At 37.5% G+C, this 22,310-nt stretch overlaps 1 protein-coding gene across 3 annotated transcripts in view; it reads left to right on the top strand.

Moving 5' to 3' along the window:
- Positions 1-22,310, top strand: part of MBD5 (methyl-CpG binding domain protein 5) — a 148,635-nt gene that overhangs the window by 111,133 nt on the left and 15,192 nt on the right. For all 3 annotated transcript variants that reach the window (XM_054562611.1, XM_054562610.1, XM_054562609.1), the window contains 3 exons: positions 8,225-9,250; positions 10,850-11,055; positions 14,589-15,797. In XM_054562611.1, the coding sequence (XP_054418586.1) occupies positions 8,225-9,250; positions 10,850-11,055; positions 14,589-15,797 (2,441 nt within the window). The remainder of the gene's footprint in view (positions 1-8,224; positions 9,251-10,849; positions 11,056-14,588; positions 15,798-22,310) is intronic.

Consider the following 22,310-nt stretch of genomic DNA (forward strand, 5'->3'; position numbering starts at 1 on the left):
ATAATTCACACATTTATTTGCCTTAACTCAAAGATATACATTGAGAAGAATATAAACCTACAAATAAATATATCTTTGTGGATATTTATATGTATATATATTTCAAAACTCTGGAAAAAAAGTTTTATTTCAGTACAAAATACATTTCATTAAACTTGGTACAACCATTGATATGGTAGGTATAAGAAAACGAAATAGAGACCACAAAAGAACACTTTGGGTAAAAGACAGCAAAGTAATGAGTTTGTTGTTGTTTTGTTCTATGTATGTATGCTCAGAACATGCCAGAAAGAAGATACAGGGAAATCGTCATTCCCTACATGTTATAGGTAGGAACAGATTTATGGAATAAAAATGCTCAAGGGTGGCTCATACTGTATAAGTTAGACCTCTCAAAATATGGGCAGTTGCTGTAGAAATAGCCTTTTAGTTACATAGACTGATACAGAGTGAAGAAAGCCAGAGGCTTGTTTTGAGGTCATGACTGAATATGTAGTAGTTTCTATAGAAAGCATTTCCACCCAAATTTTTAAATGCCTACTACAGTTTATCCTCATGCACAAGGTTTCTAGTTTAAAAGTTGCCCTCTCTTCTTGATTTTTAACCAAATACCAAAACTTTAGTAAATTACTGACTGTGATAATTATGTATTCTTTTGGTTAAATTTTTGCAAAATGAGCCATTTCCCCTTTGTTGTCAGAAATTTTTACAACAGGTAATGCCTTGCTGTTTAAGAAGGTTTCCTAATATCAGGGTTACACCGCTTGTTTTGTTTACATATTCCAGGTTTAATGTTTTTTTGTGTACAAAAAAAAAGCTAAAATATGTTTGACTTTAGACATTGAGTCTGTATAATCAAAGGTGATAATAGAACTCAGAGTGGGGTGATGTGTTTGCTGATTCAATGATCTGTTTTGTACCTTTCGAAAAATAAATTGTCCCAGTGTGCAAATTGGAAGAATTTTATTCCATTGCAATACACTAAGCTCACTTATAAAGCCACTGGAAATCCTTCAGTTCACCAGGAGATGCCTAAGCTATTATTTACCAAAATCAAGTGGTCTGAAAACAGTGAAGCAGCTTCTAAAAGGACCCAAATTATACGCAGCAATGTAAACTCTACATAAACCGTCTCACTAAAAATAATAATTAAAAATATTCCTTTGGTGTCATCAGAACCGATTGCATTTCCATGTGCATGAGGTATTAAATGAATCAAAGCCTGAAGTTCTTCTAGGAACTTGTATCAGACAACATTAATGCCAACCAAGCAAAGAGTAAAAATTATTTTCTAAGAATTAAACCTCTTGCAAATTCATAGTCATAACTCAACTTTCTACGGATTAAAAAATGGAATCAGATGACAGAATTCTGAAGGAGTCGCTGAGATACTCCCCGGATAGAGCTAGTCCACGGAAGTTAGGAGTATCTACCCGAGACCCACGGGGACCTGTCCGAGAGAGTGTCCGTCAGCGACACCCTGGAGCGGGCTCGCAGCGGCACGCCCTGCAGGGGCTCCCCTCGCGCTGCAGTCAGACACACGCTTCCGGCAGCGCAGCTCCGTAGACCATCCCCCACAGTTGAGCTACGCAAAGGCCTGATCCCAAAGCAGTGTTTTTCAAACTTTTCTTTTCACTTCTTCCCACGGTAAAAAAAAAAAAAAAAAAAAAAAAAAAAAATGGATTTGCCCTACAATCCACTAGAGGTATATATTTAATGATAACAGATAAAAGTTTCTTGAAAAAACACATTACCTGTGATGCACTCTGATATTTTCTTATCCTATTTTATTGTATTTCTTTTATAAGCAGTCATGACTCACTGAAATTCCGCTAACAGAACATAACCCAGCACTCATATATGTTAACAAGAAGCAGTTTCCACAAAATAATGCTCTAGCTATATAATGTACTCTTTCTATTTCGTTTATCAAAATATACTGGTTGGGCATACGAAATTGATTTTGCAGCCCCAGATGGGTTTAAACACTCTTAGACTATTCATGGGGTAATTAACTCAGCAAGTATTTATTGAGCACCTCTTTGTGCTAAACACTATTTTAGCACTGCAGATAAAATGGTATACAATGGAAGGATACAAAGTTAACTATTAATAATCTAGAAACTCCGCTCATGAAAATAAACATTAAGATTTCCAACTGGAATACTAATGAAGCATTTTAACTGTTACTGTAGCACATTCATACAATAGAATGCAAGAGACTCATTAATTCCTTCCCCTTCTTCTCCGAAAGAGCTTTGGTTTTGAGTCCCTCCCTCCGTTCTTTGTGGAGAACTCAGCAGTCCTAACTTATGATGGTCCGATCGATTTAGGATGGTTTTCACTTCGCAATAGTGCAAACGCGGTATGCACTATAGAAACCGTACTTCGAATTTTGAATTTCGATCTTTTCTCGGGCCATGCCACGGCGCTGGGCGGCAGGGGGCCAGGAGCCACACCCCCAGTCCGCCCTGTGAGCAGGGGGCAAACCACCAATACTCCACAGTGTACTGTGTTGCCAGCATTTTTTGTTTTTGGATACTGTATTCAATCAATTACAGAGATATTCAACACTATAAAATAGGCTTTGTGTGAGATGATTTTGACCAACTATGGGTTAATCTAACTGTTCTGAACATGTTTAAATAGGTTAGGCTAAGCTGTGATGTTTCAGTAGGTTGTATTTACAATATTTTCAGCTTGCAGCGGGTTTATTGGGATGTAACCCCATTGTAAGTGGAGGAACATCTGTAGTTCCTAGGGCTTCCTGCCTATTTCTGCTAAAGGGGTGCTAGGAATTTACATCACAGTCCAAACCACAAGGATAGAGATCGATATACTTTTGTAAATACATATTATCATGCTATTACTAAAGCTCAGGAAAATAATGTCTTGTTGGGAGATATAGACTTCTCATAAAAGTTATTTTTCAATTTTTAAATCAATCCTTTAAATTTAGAGGGAAAAAACTTTACTATTTCCAATGATTGAAAAGTGCATCATATTTGTCAGACTCACTGGGGCATATTTTCTCTTGTCTCTCGAAGCATTCATTTTTATTAGAGATTGCTGTTAACTATTTGTGGTTCAAGTACACTTGCCAAACCAAATGATAAAGGCTAAATGGTAAAACAGTTCCTTCAATACAACTCATTTCTTAAATTTTATGGACAAAATTAGTATTTGGGCATATCAGTTCAGAAAGATGTTTTCCAACATAAAGTACTATTTGTTCAAAATTGGAGATACAGATTAAACCGGTTTGATGACTTTTAAAAACAACTTATTGGTGTAAACTTAATGTCTTATTTTGTACACATATAAAGACATGTACAACAATATTATTAATACTTCAAATCCAGCTTTAAAAAGTTTAGCATAATGTGAATGATGACTTTCCTCAAAGAATGTTGGTGATGAAGAAGATAAATAAATCTAAAGTAGACATTACCTTTGTTTTGAAAAACATTTTTTAATGAGACAAACTTCTCAAGAATGACAATTAATAGTAGAAAGAAAATAGCCTTAAAATTTTTAAAAAATATTTTTCTTTTATTTATTTAGAGAGGAGAGGGGAGGGAGAAAGAGAAACATCAAAGTGTGGTTGCATCTCGCGCACCCCATGCTGGGGACGTGGCCTGAAACCCAGACATGTGCCCAATACTGGGAATCAAACCAGTGACTCTTTGGTTCTCAGGCCCGCGCTCAATCCACTAAGCCACACCAGCTAGGGCAAGTTTATCAAAAACATTTACTGATGCTATTTCTTTATACACAGACAAATACTCATAAATTATGTGTGTGTGCAGAGTCCTGTGTACATCTGGAAGTGTACATCAGTGGACAGGTCCTTTGCTCTGGACTCAGTCTCTGATGGGGGCTTAGGCACATGACCTTGCACCAGGAGAGTTCCTTTGGGTGACTTTCCAGTCTTCTCTCCTACTCCTTTAAAAGCAACAGAGACAATGAGATAAAGAAATTGTGCCAGTTTGTGGTACTGCTGGGTGGTATGAAATAATCACGTTTTCCAATTAAAGGACTTCTCCAACTTACTTTTTCCAGTCTCCCAGCTGCCTTTTGATTATGTCTGCTAAATGGTTAATGAATAGTTTGCTTTTTCAAAAACTCTAACTGTTCCTTTCATTAGATGAGGCATGAAACATCTTGGCTGCCAAACAAAGTCAGGGCAGGCGGATAGGCAGGAAGGAAGGAAGGCAGGAAGGGAAAAGAGAAGAGAAAAGGAAGAAAAAGGAAAGAAGAAAAGCATTTCCCCCAAATGCTTCAACAGACCACAGGGTTTTTATGTAGAACTATAAAGTATGTTCACCAGAGAGTGCTTATTCAAGATTAAATGGTTTAGAAATAAGCAACCTTCAATTTCCCTCCAGCTATAAAAATCCAGGGTCCTCTGAATGACCCCAAGCACTAATGAGTGGCCTTAAGAACTGAGGGCTTTGTGATGGACTTCTTCCTCTGTAAGGTGATTTTAACTCCCGGGAGCACCTGGGAGCCTTCTAAAGTAACTTGGCATCTTCCAGCCATCTCCTCCGCGGCGTCTCATCTCCCAGCCTTGGACCAGCACACCAGAGAGGCAGTTGCTACTTTCTCCACCAGTGGGTGGTATTCTCTCCCTCTCTCCAGATACACACATGCCACACACAGAGCAACAAATGCAGATGATCTGATTTCTACACAACGAGTGCAAGTTTTATGAACTTCTTCATAGATTGATTCAACCAAGAATGCCAACCATGTGTGAGAAACTGCCTTAGGTCTTGGAAATGCGGAGAGAAATAAAAAGTGGTCCTTGCCTTTAATGGGTTAGAAAGATGATTTCAAATTTCATCACCTCTTGTCTAAGGTAGTACGTTTAACCATGAGTGGGTGGGCCAGGGTGTCTGGGAAAGCAGCATGTGATATTTTTAGACATATTTATTTGTTTCGAGAATATGTAAGAATCTATTATCCTTCATGCATTTTATTACCTCCTTGTCTTTTTTTTTTTTTTTAATACTTTGCTTTTACTTTGAGGCCATTTCTTTCTCCTTTTCCACTCTCAAATCCCAGATCAAATTTTACCACTTGCTTAGTTTTCCCTGACACCTTCAGTTTTACAGTTGCCTTCCTGTTATATACCTATTATAGCTCTTAGCTATTACAATTGCACTAGCTTATGAAAAGAGCATTATTTCCTAGTTCATACTAAGCTCTCAATAAACGTATATTTGAGGGAAGAAAAAGAGAGACAGGGAGTTTTGTGTGGTCCAGACTTTGCCTAAACTGAATTCTTGTATGAAAGAGCAGAGTGTTGTATGATTTTTTTGTTGTTGTTTGGTTTTTGTTTCTGTATAATCATTGCTATCCTTTTATTCAGCAGAGTACCCCTGTTTGTCCAACCAATTTGCTGAAATTCAGAGAAAATAAAAAACAGAACTTGTTCTACATATTACCCTTAAGAAGCTTGTACTGTTCACCACCTTCTTGTTTGTAACACAAAAATACACCCAGAGTAACTATATTTTCTTTATTGTCATTCCTCAAGAATATTTAGATGGAGAGCTTTTAGAATAATGTCCCCAAGTGGCTACTTTCTTGAATCTTAACTATGGATGTTTCTCCTACAAAGATTTAAAAAATAATAACTTCTAAGGAAATCCTTCTACAAAACCTTGCCACATACACGCCAGAGTGTTTTGAAATTTGACTGAGGTTAGAGAGGTGGTGATCTGTACATTGAAATATGTCATTATTATTTAGCAAATAGGGGGAAAGGCCTCGGATAGTGATTACCAGGAAATAAGGGTTTTTATTCACTTATTTAAAAATATGGTTTCCAAATGCAAATAAAGCACAGTACCTATTTACAGAAATAGTAGCAAGATTTAAGAGGCAATGAAATGTTTAAGATGTTGATTGTTTCATTACAAACCGGAATTCGTATGTACAGAATTATATACCACATGCCTCCTTCAGCGTATGATATGCTATTACCCCACTCTTTGTGGACATAGTTATTATTTCATGATAATAGTCTATAAATATTTATATATTTTCAAACAGAGGGTGTTTTTAAATCTCATTCTTTAAATGAAACACTGAGAGCTCTCAAAAAAGTGGACCTGACAGCTGGGAAAAATTACAAAGTTGTGCAGTAGAGATAGTCTATACGGTGTGCTGGCTATGCTGGTTTATACTAACAACTACTCCCACAGCGCTGCTACTCACTCCATCTACTAATGTCGTCAGTAAGGATGATGGTAACTCCTTTTATTTGTATAGACTTTTACATATTATAAGCCTTCGCTTACCTATTTTTGATTCTCATAATAATTTTTCCTTGGGAAAACTGTAAAGCTAACAAAGTATCATATGCAATGAGATGTTCAGCCCTGTGTTATATATAATAATGAAAAAAATCAAAATATAAATGCCAGGCTTTATCAGAATGTTTTACAAATATGGTTAATCCATATGTTATGTGGTTAAATACATTAATACAGAGCCTATATATCAAAAAAGAAAAATCCTTGTGTTATTCTGTTACAAGAAAACAAGAAAAATATAAAATTATATTTGTACTACTATTATAACTAGAGAAACATTTCAGTGTATTTAGACAATGCCTCAATGGTAACTTGGTCAAATATAAATTTTCTTATGATGGCACAGAAAAGCAGTAAAATGTTTGAGTTATTTTAGATTTCCAATAACACTGCTATTGTTCTTTATGCCATATACATGTTTATATTTTAAAATAAAATTAAGTGCATACACTTGTAATAATAAATATTTGCCAAATGCATGTATTACATTGAAACGATGCATCTCTTCAGGGGAAAATCTCTTATGGAAAAATGACTCTGGGTTGCTTTCAGCAGAATGTGATTCTCAGCCTCCTCACCCCACCCCTTGTGCCCCTGAATCGCCAGGGTGATTTCAAAGAACACTGCTACTCGGGGTGTCGCACCCGGGGGAGTTCCGCCTGGTCTGGGGAGGGCCCGGGCATGGCTTGTTTTTCTTTTCAAGTTGTCCAGGTAATTCTGTTGTGCAGCTTGGATTGAGAACAATTCAATTGATTCTAATAACCAAAGCTTTATATTTTTAAATATTAAATTCCCAGAATTTTCATCTCTTGCACAAATAAGACTTTCAAGACTAAAAATGCTTTTCGGGTGAAGACTGGTCTGATGTAAGGAATCATGAATGCAAAGCACCTTTATGCTATCAGAGTAGCAACGACTTAAAAATAATAAAATACACTGTTGGTGAGAATGAACAATGCCATACACTACTTATAGAAATGTGAATTAAATGTATATCGATCAACTTCTCTGTAGGACTGTTTGACAATATATATTCAAAGATTTAAATATATGTAAATGCTTTTGTTCTTGGAATTCCACTAGAAGAATTTAGCCTTAGGAATTGAGCATATTGACAAAGATGAGTTTATGTTTCCAAAGTGTTGCTTACAATGTAAAATATTGTAAACAATCACAATATCACAAGTGTGGATTAACTGTATTATTGTGTATTCATACATGGTACTAGTATAATAATTCTGTAGTTAAAGGAGTTAACATGGAAAGATACAACATATTGATAAATGAAAAAAGTTATAAAACAGCATAATTCCATTTTTGTTAAAATATAGAACATATATCTGCATATGTGTATATATATACAGGTATGTGTATATATGTATATATGTGCGTATATGTATATAGAGAGAGGTGGGATAACTATGTATTAAAATATTAAAATACTTAAGATAGTTTTTATTGTCTGTTCTATACTCTCATGTATATTCTACTTGTTTTTTCCCACTAAAAGTAAGTACTAGTATTACACATAAAGAGCAAAACGTTTTTTTAAATGAAAAATATATATTTTGAAAAATGAGGACTTCTTACCTTTATCTGACCCAAATGAATGAACTACTACAGAACTTCTTCTATCTTCACTTTGCCCAGCTGTGAAAAATGAGCTCTTTGATAGTTAGAAACAGCTATTTCTTAATATGCTAAACTTCTCCAATATATTTATTTTCAAAGTTCATTAACAGATGGCATATCATCTTTGATCACAGTCTGATTAAAATCAGTAAGGGTGACATGTAATGAATGAATTGAAATGTTTCTCAATGTATTTTTATGGGGTTGTCTTCCTTGACATCCGTAATTAATAAGTGGTGTTTTTGTTTTGTGTTGTTTTTTCACTGTAGGCAGTTCAGGACCATCATCCTCCATTGCCATAGCTGGCACCAACCACCCTGCCATCACAAAGACAACATCTGTTCTTCAAGACGGCGTCATAGTCACCACTGCAGCTGGAAACCCACTGCAGAGTCAGCTGCCCATCGGGAGTGATTTTCCTTTTGTTGGCCAGGAGCACGCACTCCATTTTCCATCCAACAGCACTTCAAACAACCATCTTCCACACCCCTTGAACCCCAGCCTCCTCAGTTCTCTACCTATCTCTTTGCCAGTGAATCAACAGCATCTCCTAAACCAGAATCTATTAAATATCCTCCAGCCTTCAGCAGGAGAAGGCAAGTCTGAGATCAACCTCCACCCCTTAGGTTTTCTCAACCCGAATGTAAACGCTGCTTTAGCTTTTCTCTCCGGTGACGTGGACGGGCAGGTATTGCAGCCTGTTCACTTTCAGCTCTTAGCAGCCCTGCTTCAGAACCAAGCCCACGCAGCTGCCATGCTCCCCCTGCCACCTCTCAATCTGACCATCTCAGATCTTTTTCAACAGCAAAATACCCCTTTACCCTCATTAACACAGATGACAGCCCCACCAGACCATTTGCCAAGCAATCAGTCAGAGAACAGCCAAGCTGAGACCCTTTTAACCAGCCCCCTGGGGAACCCTTTACCAAGCTTTGCAGGCAGTGACACTACTTTTAACCCCCTGTTCCTCCCAGCTGTCACTGGGGCCTCAGGATTAATGGCCTTGAATCCCCAGCTGTTGGGAGGTGTCCTGAACTCGGCATCGGCCAACACCGCTAATCATCCAGAGGTTTCCATAGCAACTTCCTCCCAGGCAACCACTACCACAACCACTACATCATCAGCAGTGGCAGCACTGACTGTCTCAACACTTGGTGGGACAGCAGTGGTGTCAATGGCAGAAACATTGCTGAATGTATCTAATAATGCTGGGAATACACCTGGTCCAGCTAAACTCAACAGTAACTCTGTGGTGCCACAGCTACTTAACCCTCTACTGGGGACAGGTTTGCTTGGTAAGTTACATTTTTTCACAAAGTTTTACAAAAGAAACGTTTTTCTAATTCTATTTTCTCCTTTTTAAAACTCCATTTTGTCACACTATTTTTAACAATGTTTTTGTTATGTCACAGCTTGCTTAAGGAACTAAATATAATAACACCCACACACAACCGTAGTTATACAAACATGAAAATGACTTTTTTCTTTTCCCCTATTCTAGCAATGCTAAATATTTTAATTTGCTTTCTCATCTTCTAATTCTGATGCCACCTAAACCTAACCTACTCGTCATTCTCTAAGCCAAGTAGAGTCTTATTTTTCAAATAATAAAGCACAGGTACATCTTAAAAATAACTTTCGTTTGAATTTTAGTTGGTGTGGCATCACAGGGTTAGTATGAGCAGCTGCAGTGTGGATGGAAACAGTTTGAGGAAGTGTTTTTCCAGGTGATCCCTAAATAAACAGAACTAAATACTTATCCAGCAAAATAAGAAAGAAGGCATACAAACATTCAAAATTAAAGTTTGCCCAAGTTCGAGGAAACAGCCCTGATAGCTACTGCTAGATTTATTCAGACAGGATTATTCTGTAAAATTTTGTGGCTTAGGAACAAAATCCTTCATGTAGATTATACTATCACAAAAACGTTAGAAAATAATGTCAAGTATATTCAATTGATTGACGCAAGTAACTATAATATATAGAGATGGTTTCCATAAAGTCTGGAAACATTGGCAGATATACTTGATATTCTCAAGGATATGGTCAATGTATGTAAACATGTATTTTTATATATTTATATATAAATATATATGTTTCCAGAGTTATGGACACCTTTATAATCTAGTTTAATGAGTTCTATTTGGCATTGAAATCAATGGAGCTAAATAATCTAAAAAGCATAATAGGTTCACATATTTCAAGTTATGGGACAATTTCTATGACATCATCCTCAAAATAACTTCAGTGTAATTTGAAATCAAGGCTATTTTCAATTTTGAATATAAGTTTAGTTATTAAATAATCCTTCCTGATTATATGTTTATTTTTAATGATCATAACAATGATTTCTTTTGTATTGTTAGATATCTTTATAATTTTAATTTTTAGGCAACCAACCTTTTACTTAAAAATAAAATACATAGTTCCAGACCAAATCAAATTTTATTTGGTGGTAATTATTGGTAACTGTGACTTGAGAACTAAATTTTGTAAATAAGCCCTGATTAGAGCCACTCATTTTAATCATCTGGTCAAATACCTATGATTGCTAAAACAGTTTAGAACTAATTTCTACCTTTAATTGTCAGTGCTTTAATAAAAATAGTTCCAAGGAATTTTTAACACAAGTTCGATATAAGGACTGGCTAGTGGAGAGAGCAAAGACTAGTCTCTCTGTGATGTAAAATTTTAAAAAAAGTAATTATGAAAGATAAACTTAAATAGTAAATACTATTCCCTTACCACTTAGTAAGACTTTGAAGAGAAAAAAAGGAAAATTATCATGTAAGTCTAGTTATTAGTTTTTGTTTCAGGAATCATCAGGCACAAAGATAGGCATAAGATTGCCAAAGAATCACATTGACTTATACTTTATGTTTTTCAAACTATAGGTGACATGTCCTCAATAAACAATACTTTGAATAACCATCAACTGACTCATCTACAGTCGCTGTTAAACAACAATCAGATGTTTCCTCCAAATCAGCAGCAGCAGCTTCTTCAGGGCTACCAGAATCTCCAGGCATTTCAAGGACAGTCCGCAGTTCCTTGCCCAGCTAACAGTAACCCTATGGCTTGTCTGTTTCAGAACTTTCAGGTACTCTCCTTCCCTGCGTTACTTTAGTAGAAAACAATGTCTAAGTTTTTTTTTAAACACTTACTTTTGGGGGAAGAGACAGAACAAGGAAGTTACACGCCCTTCCACCTCTACTCACTGTCATTTCTCAATAATGAATACTTAAACATTCTAGTCTTGTATGCAAAAGTTATTTTATTTTGTCTGAAGCACGTCAGTGGTCCTTTTGAAGCAGTTAGAAAAACTGATCTTGGTACCCTCCTAAACAATTTTGAGGGTTTAATATCATTGCTCTCATGATTAAAATCCACATCGTTAACATGCCTACTTTGCCTACCTCACTCTCCAGCCCCTGCCCTTACTAACGTCTTCCTGGCTTCAGCCACATGGTCTTCTTTTAGTTAGACAAACTGAATAAATCCCTGATAGATTTAGGAGCTAGATGGAAAGAGTAATAATAAATATAAGAAGAAAATAAAGAATTTTTAAAAATAGTCTTGGGCCCTGACTGGTGTAGCTCAGCGGGCTGGGCATCATCCCGCAAACTGAAAGGTTGCCGTTCGATTCCCGGTCCGGGGACAGGTGCCTGGGTTGCTGGCCAGGTCTCCAGTAGGGGACGTGCGAGAGGCAACGAGTGGATGATTCTCTCACATACCAATGTTTCTCTCCCTCTCTTACTCCCTCCATTTCTGTTTCTCTAAAAATAAACAAATAAAATCTTTAAAATTAAAAAAATAATAATAACCTTGGGATTTGAGAAGGCTCTTTCAGCAAGACACAAAACAAAGTAGTTTTTAAAAAAGTTACATAATTGAATACATAAACCTTTAAAATCTGTATGATTAATCCTCGGATGGTATTCTAACCAAATTAAAGTGACAACCTGGAAGAAAATATTGCATACTAATAACAAATAACTGATATCTGTAATATAAAAAGAGCTCTTACAAATTAGGAAAAAAAGATTATTGATTAGAAAAATGAGCAACAAGTATGAATGATCAAGTCACAGAAAATAAAAGATAAATTATTAATAAACATGAAAAGAATAATCAGAGTTATATAAATTACAACACTGATATGTCATTGGATTGATGATATCTTGCTGATAGTGGTGTGGGGTAATGGATTCTTTCAGATATATTGTTGGTCTGATTATATGCTGATACAGTCCTTTTGGAGGGTAATTTGACAGTTTATCAAGTTTTTAAATAAACATGCCCTTTGACCCAGAAGTTTAACTTCTATGTATCTATTCTAGAGAAATCTTAAAATGTGAACAAAAGGGCACAATTCAAAATGTTCAGTACAACTACTTAAGCATCCATCAGTAGAGGTGTTGTTAAATACATTATGGTAGATTTATCTATCTAATAGTTTAAAAAATTAGCTAGACTTACATAATCTGATATGAAAAGATCCACAAGACTGCAAGACTCCAGTTCTGCAGTACCACAAAAGAAAACTGAAATACAATACCATTTATGTGAAAGATAGAAAGAAGAAAAGGAGGAAGGAAGGAAGGAAGACCAGATATTCACCTACACACTTTAATGCATTAAAAATAAGTATATGCAAGGAAATGGGATTAGAATGGGATGGGAAAGTACAGGTTTAGGTGGGGTGTAATGATGAAGAAAACTTTTGTGTTTTTTTTGACATGAGAAAAATATTCATAAACATGTAATTTAGAAAGGGAGAGGAAATGCTTGACAATGTCATTGAGAAAACAAGTGGATAAAGCCTGAAGAGACGTTATTTGATTTAGCAATGAGAACATCACCAGTGAATTGGAAGAATGAAGTTTTGATGAAGTAGTGAAAGCAAGATCTAGAAATGGATGAAAGGATGAAAAAGATTAGGAATGAAAGAGTGAATTAAAAGTTTTCAAAAACTTATCTATGAAGAACTTGAGAAAAACAGGGTAGTGCCCAAAGGCAAGTGTAGGTTGAATACCAATTTTTAAAATAGGGAAGCCATGCACATTGTTGTATGCTAAAGGAAAGAAGCCAAAAAAGTTGAAGAGATGGTGATTACCAGAGGGAACGGGGGTGAGGAGGGGCTAGAAGAGGGTAAAAGGGAGGTAAATGACTTTGGGTGGTAACACGCAATATAATATTCAGGTCATATATTAAAGAATTGTACATGTGAAACCCTACATAATTTTATTAACCAGTGTCACTGCAATAAATTCAATTTTAAAAAAAGTGGAAGAGATGGAAGATAAAGAAGAGAAGGATATTAGATTCCTGAGGAAGGGCTTGGGATCCAAAGCATAAATGCAGAACTTACTCTCAGAGAGCAGAAAGGGCTCCCTTATACTGGGAAAATGGGCAGGATTTGGGACATATGCAGTTGCAGAGAAAGATATGCAGCCAGAAGGCAGGGAGGAGCAGAGTGTAAGAATTGTGAGAATTCTTAACCTATGAACTCCGTTTTCTGTGTTAAGTAAGGCCACCTACTAAGAACAGTGCAGGAGATGGGATAGCAGCTGGCTTGTGGAAGTGGGTGAAGATTTGAACAGTGGTGAAGGAGAGTGCTGCCTAACTGGAGGATCACAGGATTGATGGAAACAATAAGCTCCCAGCTGCGATTGGAAGCCAGATACTCAGAAACCTCACTGTAGATATAGATGAAGCAGGCAGTTGAATTGATTCAGGACTGGAATTCTCTCTGGTAGGTGTAGACAAGGGGAGGATGGCAAGAGAGTGGCTGATGTGCTGATGGGTCTCAAGTCCTGGTTTAGTGGGGAAGGATGGGAAAACAAGAAGGGAGTGATCGCTGTGGGGAAAATCCCAAGTATCAAAGGTCTGGAGCAGCAATTCTTAGATGGGGTTGGTGAAATTAGAATAACCTCGGGGACGTGTTCAAACTGCACTCATCCTTCCTGCCGTGAGCATTGATACTCTTCCCTGGTGGGCGTTCCCTCCCTTTCACCTCTTCCCAACTGAGAATCACTTCTGTAGGGAGCCATGGTCCCTGTTGACAACATGGTGGTGTCCCTCAGCTGATGGCCTGGTAAGGTTGAAAAATAGGTGTTACTACCCTACCTGAAGACTAAAAATTTGGTGTTATATCAGAAATATTTTATTGTTAAGAAGGAAATATATGTTTATTTTGTGTTATGTTGTATGTATTTCACTTAATTCAGTAGAAATCATTTTCAAAATGGGGTTCTCTTTGTAATCTGAGCAGTGTTGGTGACTGACTTCCAAGTCGTAAAACCTATACTGATACTGACTACTCGGGGTCATCACCTTAAACCATACAAGGTCCAACAGCCTCAACTTTAATTTTTCTAGAGGATGTTTAGTAATAGTTTTTTAAGAAATCTGTTGAATGATTTTAACCAAAGAAACAGTACCCAAATATAATCCAGACATAAGCTTTTCTATACAGAGTGGCTTTTTATTTCATTTTTGAGTCTTGTTTTTTCTTTACATTTCCTTCTTTGTTATATCTGTTTGTCTTTTGGTAGATCTTAAAATTATGTCTTTCTCTCTGAGGTCTTTAAAATTATTTTTTTCTCTCTCACTGCTTCCTGTTTCTTTAAGGTGAGAATGCAGGAAGATGCAGCTCTCCTAAACAAAAGAATAAGCACTCAGCCGGGGCTCACAGCGCTTCCTGAGAATCCAAATGCTACACTCCCGCCTTTCCAAGATACATCTTGTGATCTGCAGCCGAGGATTGACCCATCTCTTGGTCAGCAGGCGAAGGACGGCCTTGTTGTGGGTGGCCAAGGCGATGCCTCCGTAGATGCCATTTACAAGGCGGTCGTCGATGCGGCCAACAAAGGAATGCAGGTTGTCATCACGACCGCAGTCAACAGCACGACCCAGATCAGCCCCATTCCAGCTCTGAGTGCCATGAGTGCCTTCACTGCTTCCATTGGTGACCCGTTAAGTCTCCCCAGTGCTGTCAGTGCGGTCATTCATGGACGAAACATGGGCAATGTCGATCATGACGGGAGGCTGAGGAATGCAAGAGGGGCTCGCCTGCCTAGGAATCTGGACCATGGGAAAAACTCAAACGAGGGAGATGGGTTTGAATATTTCAAGTCAGCAAGTTGCCACACATCTAAAAAACAGTGGGATGGGGAGCAAAGCCCTGGAGGGGAGCGAAACAGGTGGAAGTGTGAGGACTTTTTAGATCATGCAGGCCATGTTCACAGTAGTCCTTGTCACGAAAGATCTAACAATGTCTCTACACTGCCATTTCTGCCTGGGGAACAGCATCCAATTCTGTTACCACCAAGAAACTGTCAAGGGGATAAAATTCTGGAGGAAAATTTCAGGTATAATAACTACAAAAGAACTATGATGAGTTTTAAGGAGAGGCTAGAGAATACTGTGGAAAGATGTGCACACATTAACGGGAACAGACCGCGACAGAGTCGTGGCTTTGGAGAGCTGCTGAGCACCACAAAGCAAGACCTGGTCCTAGAGGAGCAGTCTCCAAGCTCCTCAAACAGTTTGGAAAGTTCTCTGGTCAAAGACTACATCCATTACAATGGAGACTTTAATGCCAAAAGCATTAATGGGTGTGTGCCTAGCCCTTCAGACGCTAAAAGCATTAGTAGTGAAGATGACCTACGGAATCCAGACTCCCCATCTTCAAATGAGTTGATACATTATAGACCAAGGACGTTCAATGTTGGCGACTTGGTCTGGGGCCAAATCAAAGGACTGACTTCCTGGCCTGGAAAATTAGTAAGAGAAGACGACGTTCACAATTTATGTCAACAAAGCCCCGAGGAAGGGAAGGTATACCAATCTTTATCCATTGTCAAATACTAACCTTTATTCCGATATCAATTATTATCTCTTGTTATCATCACTTTGGAGTCTTTGGATTTGAAATTAGGATTCTCCATGACTCATTGAGGTCTCATAAACTTCTGGAGCATAAAGTGAAGCGGGGAAGGTTATAGTCACCAAATGTCATATCATCAAGGGGTGAGTTGTGAAACATCTGTAGATTCCACCAAGGCTCGGAGTGGTTCTAACCTAGGAACCAGAGGTGACAGGAAGTGCCAGGGAACAGCTCTCCCTGCGTGTGTTCCATGTGACCCTTAGTGCTGGGGCGAGGGTAAAATCAGGTGGAGCTGCAGCCATATCTGGAAGCAGCAGGTAACGTCTGGAAGCAGAATGGTGTCTCCTTTCAGGAAAAGTTCTGGGCCTTTATAACATATGGAAATGTTTAACCCCATAGTCTGGTTCTACTTAACACAATCTGATCATATAAATTAAATGAAAATGCCATGAAACTACCATTCAATTTAGAAGAAATTAGTAGGGGTCTTCTGGTCTTTCTTCCCCCTCACGGTGGGTAGAAGTGATTCACTAGGCCAGAAATATGCAGAATGTTTAAAGCAGAAAAATTTACATTGGACCAGGAGGAGAGAATAATGCGTATTCCCCACATATAGTGAATAAACTTATAATTTTTCATCTCCTTAGGAAATAAAAATTACTCTTCCAGGTATATAGTATTATTCTCTTAAAGAGTATATTGTATAAAGCTATTTCAACTCTGCTCAAACCTCCACTGGCACTTAGGTTTAATGGCAGGAAACCAAAAGCATTTTTGCCAGCACAATAAAAGGATTGTCTTTCTCCAAATGACCGGGAGGTCCTTCAACCCGTTGCTTATAATGCCTAATATGTACTTGTCAGGATACATTCTGGGCATAATGTTTCTATGTTTGATAAGAAAATGAACTCCATACTCTTATTCACAAAACATTTTATTCTCTAATCTCTCTGAGACCAGGCAAACATTCTTTAGGTTGATAAACCTAAATATTTTTGACAGTTTATTAAAAAATAATTAGAAACAGCAAAATTGGGCTTTTATGATATAAATGGAACTGCTGCAAATACAAGATGTAGACATTGAACTGTTTTACAATGTCTGTGCAAATGAAACCAAGTCTTTCTTAATGTGCCATTTTATAAAAGCTTAACTGAAGAAAAGATTATGGCCCCCCTCCCTTTCCTGGAAACCTTCTTCCTGTCCTAAATGCCTGTCTAAATATCTTTTTATGTCCCCAGGGGAATAGAGGTATGCACATTTAACATAGTTCACTTTAAGCAATAGTCCTAATCTTCTGATTAGTCTTGTTGGCAAACTCCTAAAACTGAGTTCCTCACTGATATTTGGGGAGATGTACTTTTTTTAAAAAGTCATTATCTAAGAGTCCAAAAAACATTTATTTTCCATCATTTAAATAAGCAACTGTTTTTCATTTCCAAAAACCCAGATTCTTCTTCCTTATTGTAAGCAATAGATGAATTCTTAATAGGAAGCATAAAACTGTTTCTGTAAATTCAAATATCTCCCCTCCCATTGGCTGACATTGTAGTTTACATTCTCAAAACATTGATATCAAGATACACTACAGATGTTTTTAGTAGTTCAGAGAAAATAATTCAAAATATACGTTTAGAGGTGAAAAACTGAAAACATGTGTGTAATGAAATATTAATAACACATGAAATATTTATCTGTCATTAAGAAGCAAGGTATAATAATCGTAAATGCTCCAGGGCACTTACTGTTTTTTAAAACCTCAAGTCTTTTCAGGGCCAACCTCATTTTTTCACATGGAAAACAAAGTGCTACTTCACAAAAAATCTTTTTTTTCTCCTGTGGTTCACAAAACAAAGGAAGGGCTTCCTCATGCCTTATTTAACGATGCCCAGCTAGCCAAAGAGTGTTCCCAATTTACAGCACCAGAAAAGGCAAAATTTCAAACATAGGTCTGACTTCAAGCCAAATGGCCTTTGCCTAATGTCTTGGTGATCCTGGTTCATCAAGAGAAAGTTAAACTGTTTAATTTCTGTGTAACACAAAGCCCGATCTATTTGAAAAGACTCCCAGTGAAACATTTTTTTAAATTTGTACTCATATTCAAGTGAACAAAGTGTGGTGTGAATTTTCTTTACGTAGAGCCCCTAGTGCTCAGCGATGTCAGATCAAGTCTTGCACGTTAATAACCAGACCACTGATTTTAAAAAGCTAGGCAGTGCATTAGGACTTCTTCTACATACTGTGGCAATGCCTGACATTTTAAGAAAGTCAAAAGAGAAAGATAGAGGCCAACTCTATGAACAATTTGTGTATTATAGTAAGATCTTATTAACTCCACCTTACCAATGTGGAAGGGACCATTTTCCCTAGTGTTTATCTTTGTAGTATCTCAGAGGAAATGGTTTTCCAGACAATTTTCTTACACATTATCCTTTAAAAACATCTTTGCCTCTCAGTTTTTCATACTATTTCTATGTCTACCAAAGCAAATTAATCCAAGATCCTGTCAGATCCCACCAGATAAAATCTATGTTAACTCAGGTTTTAGAATAGATTTATTATCTTATCTCCCTACCACCGCTCCACATCCCACAAACCTATCATTTGTTTTCTGGGGCAGCCTTTGTTCTCAGCAAGCTGTTCCAAATTCTTTCTGGAAGCAGGACGAGTAGGAAAAGATAAATAATTAATTGACAAGACTGCAGGTTACTGACTCAGAGCAAACCAGGCGCCTGTCCTGTGTTCTGGTTGTGCGGGCGGCCTCCAGGCTGAGAGGTCGGTGCTGAGGGTGGAGCGCTGATGTCTGCCAGGGGCTGGCGTCTCCACCCCGCGCTGTCCAGGAGTTGATGCTTTAGTCAATTGTTTGTCATGACAGCAAATGACTTGTTCAGGTTACGGTTTTAGAAAGGCACTTTCAGTGTTTGGTGGGGTATGACATGTAGCAGAACTATGAATAAGCCACTAGAAATATTCTGCCGTTTCTGAGATTCCTTCCTAAGAGGTATGGTTTCTAAACATCAAATACTGCATGAACACAGTCTACAGAGAACTAGAGAGAAAACAAGGTGTGGCCAGGAGGAGGCCTGGGCTTTGGGCATTCTGACATGGTGTGAGCTTCATCCCAGCTCTTCCAGTTACCACAATGGCCCTGGGTAGGCAGATTAATCTCCCAGAACTGCAGTCTTCACGCCTCTCCAGTGGAGATATTAATTCCTACTCAGAATGATGTTTTAAGAATTAAATGAGATACCATAAATAGCTTATCCAGCACACAAAAGAGACTCAGCAAAAATGAACCTCCTCACCCCTGTTCTCTGTGTAAGACCAGCTGGTTACTGTGGCTTCCACCATTACAGAATTGTGGCCGTTCTACCTTAGTTAGTGTTTATCTATGCATTATTGATGAGTACAGGGTTTACTAACCAGGTTGGGTATAAAAGGATTATAAAGAATATATTCAGTGAATGAAATAGTTTATAACTTCTTTATAAGCCTCAGCACATCATACAAATTGGCATATCTGATTATAAATTAATATTAGCTGTTCATTTCAAGCAGGAGTTCGACTTGGAAGCGTTTCAAAGCTCTTAGCTTGTAGAGTGAATTTGAACGTCCCCTTCTCAGAGTGTCTAAAAACTGTAAACTGAGACTTTCTCTCCCCACATCCCTTCATACCAACCAACAACATTAGTTGGTAGAGATTTTTAACCATCTGTGAAAAGTTGGACTGAGTCACCCCTGTATAATCCTGAACCAATACTGAAGCTGTGCGACAGCGCAGAGGGCATCGTGTGCCTTATCACACCATTCCGGAAGTGGTATCTCCTACTTACACCTTTTTTTTTCCTTTGGTTATCAGTTTGTAATGAAGTATCTCCTGGAAGAGATTTATACTTTTTCTAAATAAATGCAAGCTTCTCTCTAAACCCTGAACTCTTTATAGTTTGAGGTTCAGTGGCCAAGAATGCAGTGCTCTAGCGCATGGTCATTCATGGCCAGAGAGACGCGCTGCCACATCTTGGCGACGGACTGGAAAATTCTTGGAAAGGAAACCAGCTTCCATTGGCGTTACACCTAATCGCCGTCCTGTGCAAACATTTTAAGGCTATGCAATTGCGGGGGAAGACAGTTATCTTTATGTACTTATTTCACTAATCATTTAAACATAGGAAAAGTGCTCTTGTTTTCTAAAACAAATTTTGTAAGTCTCATCTTTGATCCGACATTAAGTACCTGAAAGGGATGATTCTCTTTTTTCTTTTTTAATAACAAAAAATAAAATTCTTATTTTCTTGTGAGTAGACAGACCATTTTTACTCTTTCTGAACATTGCCCCATTGGTCTTCACAATTTCATTATTGTAACATCCGATATGGATTCTGACTCAAGTCTAATTTAGGAAAGGATTTATTTCTAGATTGGCACCAAAATGCTTCTTTTCAATGAAACATTTGTTGTTTACAAATAGAGATATCTCCTGATTACCCAGAGTTCTGCATTTCAGGGCAACAGCACCTGATTAAATAAAGACGGGTTTTGAAAGGCAATGGGTGGGGTGCTCCTTCTCGAGACTCACACTGTGACTTTTCCCACACCATTATATTTGGCAGATAGAGATAAAAATAGTTCCTAGATAGTCATTCAAAACAGACAAAACGGATCATTAAAATGTATAAGAGAATCTATTTGGGGACAATTCACTTCCTGTATGTCAGCTCAGCATCACATGCTCACACATTTTTGACAGTGTGGATCCAAAGACAGAGACAGCCCGCCATCATATTCAGGGGGTATATAACTTAAGAAATTAAGTCGAGGGACTGAGTTTGGGAGGTGTGCCCTCCTGTGATGTTTAAACATTTTATTTTCAAGAACATTCTTTCTGTGCCTGACTATTAGTGTGAGCTGTTTGCATTGTTTGGTGCTATAATTCTCTGTTGAAATTCTTTGTGTATTCCTTTCACCTTATAAATTTTCATAACCTTGGCTGGAAATGAATCCTTTCTCTGTACAGAATCCATACCCACAATATTTGGGCTACATTTTGGCTGGTGAGATGGCGGGGGCAATCAATGCTCTGTACCAACAGAATCTTCTTGAAAAGAAAGCAAAATAGTTTTTTGAAAAGTGATAAGCAAGATAAGATCCAGGCTGAGATAGTCAGTGCCTGATCAAAAATTTGAGAGGTCATAAAAATGAAGCCCTAGATAATACCAGACATGTGAGTGTTAGGAAAAATACTAAACTGAGTGAGTCAAAAGCTTAGGTAAGACTGTAAGCTTTACTCTAGTGTACTGTGGAATATAGTATTGTGAACTTTTTTCTTTTTTTTCCCCTGAGCCAGATCCAAGAGGGAAAGGAGGGCTCTTTCCGTTCACAGATAACTGGGACTCCGTACAGAGTTCTTGAGTTTGTCGATGCAGTTTCCATGTAGATATTCAATAGTAGCAAATGCAATCTCAAGTCTGAGGCAAATACACCCTTCTGTTACATAAGCTTTTACACAGTGTTTCTTGAAATATACAAGTTTGCCCAAAACATTTCATCTGTTTATGTGTTGTGGATTGATATGAAATTTGTTGTCACATTTAGAATAGATTTACTCTAGTCCTTTAGTGTAGTTCTCTAACATTCAAAGATATTGCTGTCCAAAGTGAAGAGGAAAGGAAGGACACACAGACCCAAAACCCTCAGATAGTGTCACTGATGAAAATAGTAATAATATGGATCTGGTTAGTTCATTGGAAAAAATTGAGAGTCAGTTTAGTGATGTTTCCATGAGATCTATTGTTGGAAAGTTGGGTTCATCCTTTTTGTTACAGGTGAGTTAATATCTTACCCCAAATTACTTATTTATCATTAATTTCCACTCTCCCAAGAATTTTAAAAAAATATTTACTATTTAATAAATGTTTGGTAATAATGAACTTAAGAAATGCCTCATATTTGCCTAATTTACTATTTCCCAGACTTCAGCTAAAGTGGTATGTTACCTGTCCTATTGCTTAGTTAAAATTTTTCTTTAAATTCATTTACTCATTTATTCATTCAACAAATATCTTTTAACACATATTATGTACCAGCCACTTTTTAAAAAGCTTCTTCACTCTTCTAAGTCATAATATATTTGAAATCATAGGTAAAGTGGTTTTTGTGTTTTTCTAATATGAATTTATATGAGTACCTAACTCTTAAAAATGTTTAAAGGTCTGTCCATGTTGAACCTAAAATAGTTTCACTGCTTTGGTGTTTATAAAGCACCTTCACCTCCATTGTCTTTGTAGAGTCTCTCAATGACCCATAAAAATACGCACAATTATCCCCACTTTGCAGACGAGAGAAGGGAAACTCATAGAAGTGGGATTCCCAGGGACACAAAGCTCAGGCAGTGACGGCCTCATCTCCTAACTCTGAGTTTAGTGCTGAGCGTGACGCCATTCCGCCCACAAGGCTGCTGGCGTTGT

Source organism: Pteronotus mesoamericanus, unplaced genomic scaffold, assembly GCF_021234165.1.
Source record: "Pteronotus mesoamericanus isolate MK-2021 breed Mesoamerican mustached bat unplaced genomic scaffold, CSHL_Meso_final scaffold_651, whole genome shotgun sequence".
NCBI lineage: Eukaryota > Metazoa > Chordata > Mammalia > Chiroptera > Mormoopidae > Pteronotus > Pteronotus mesoamericanus.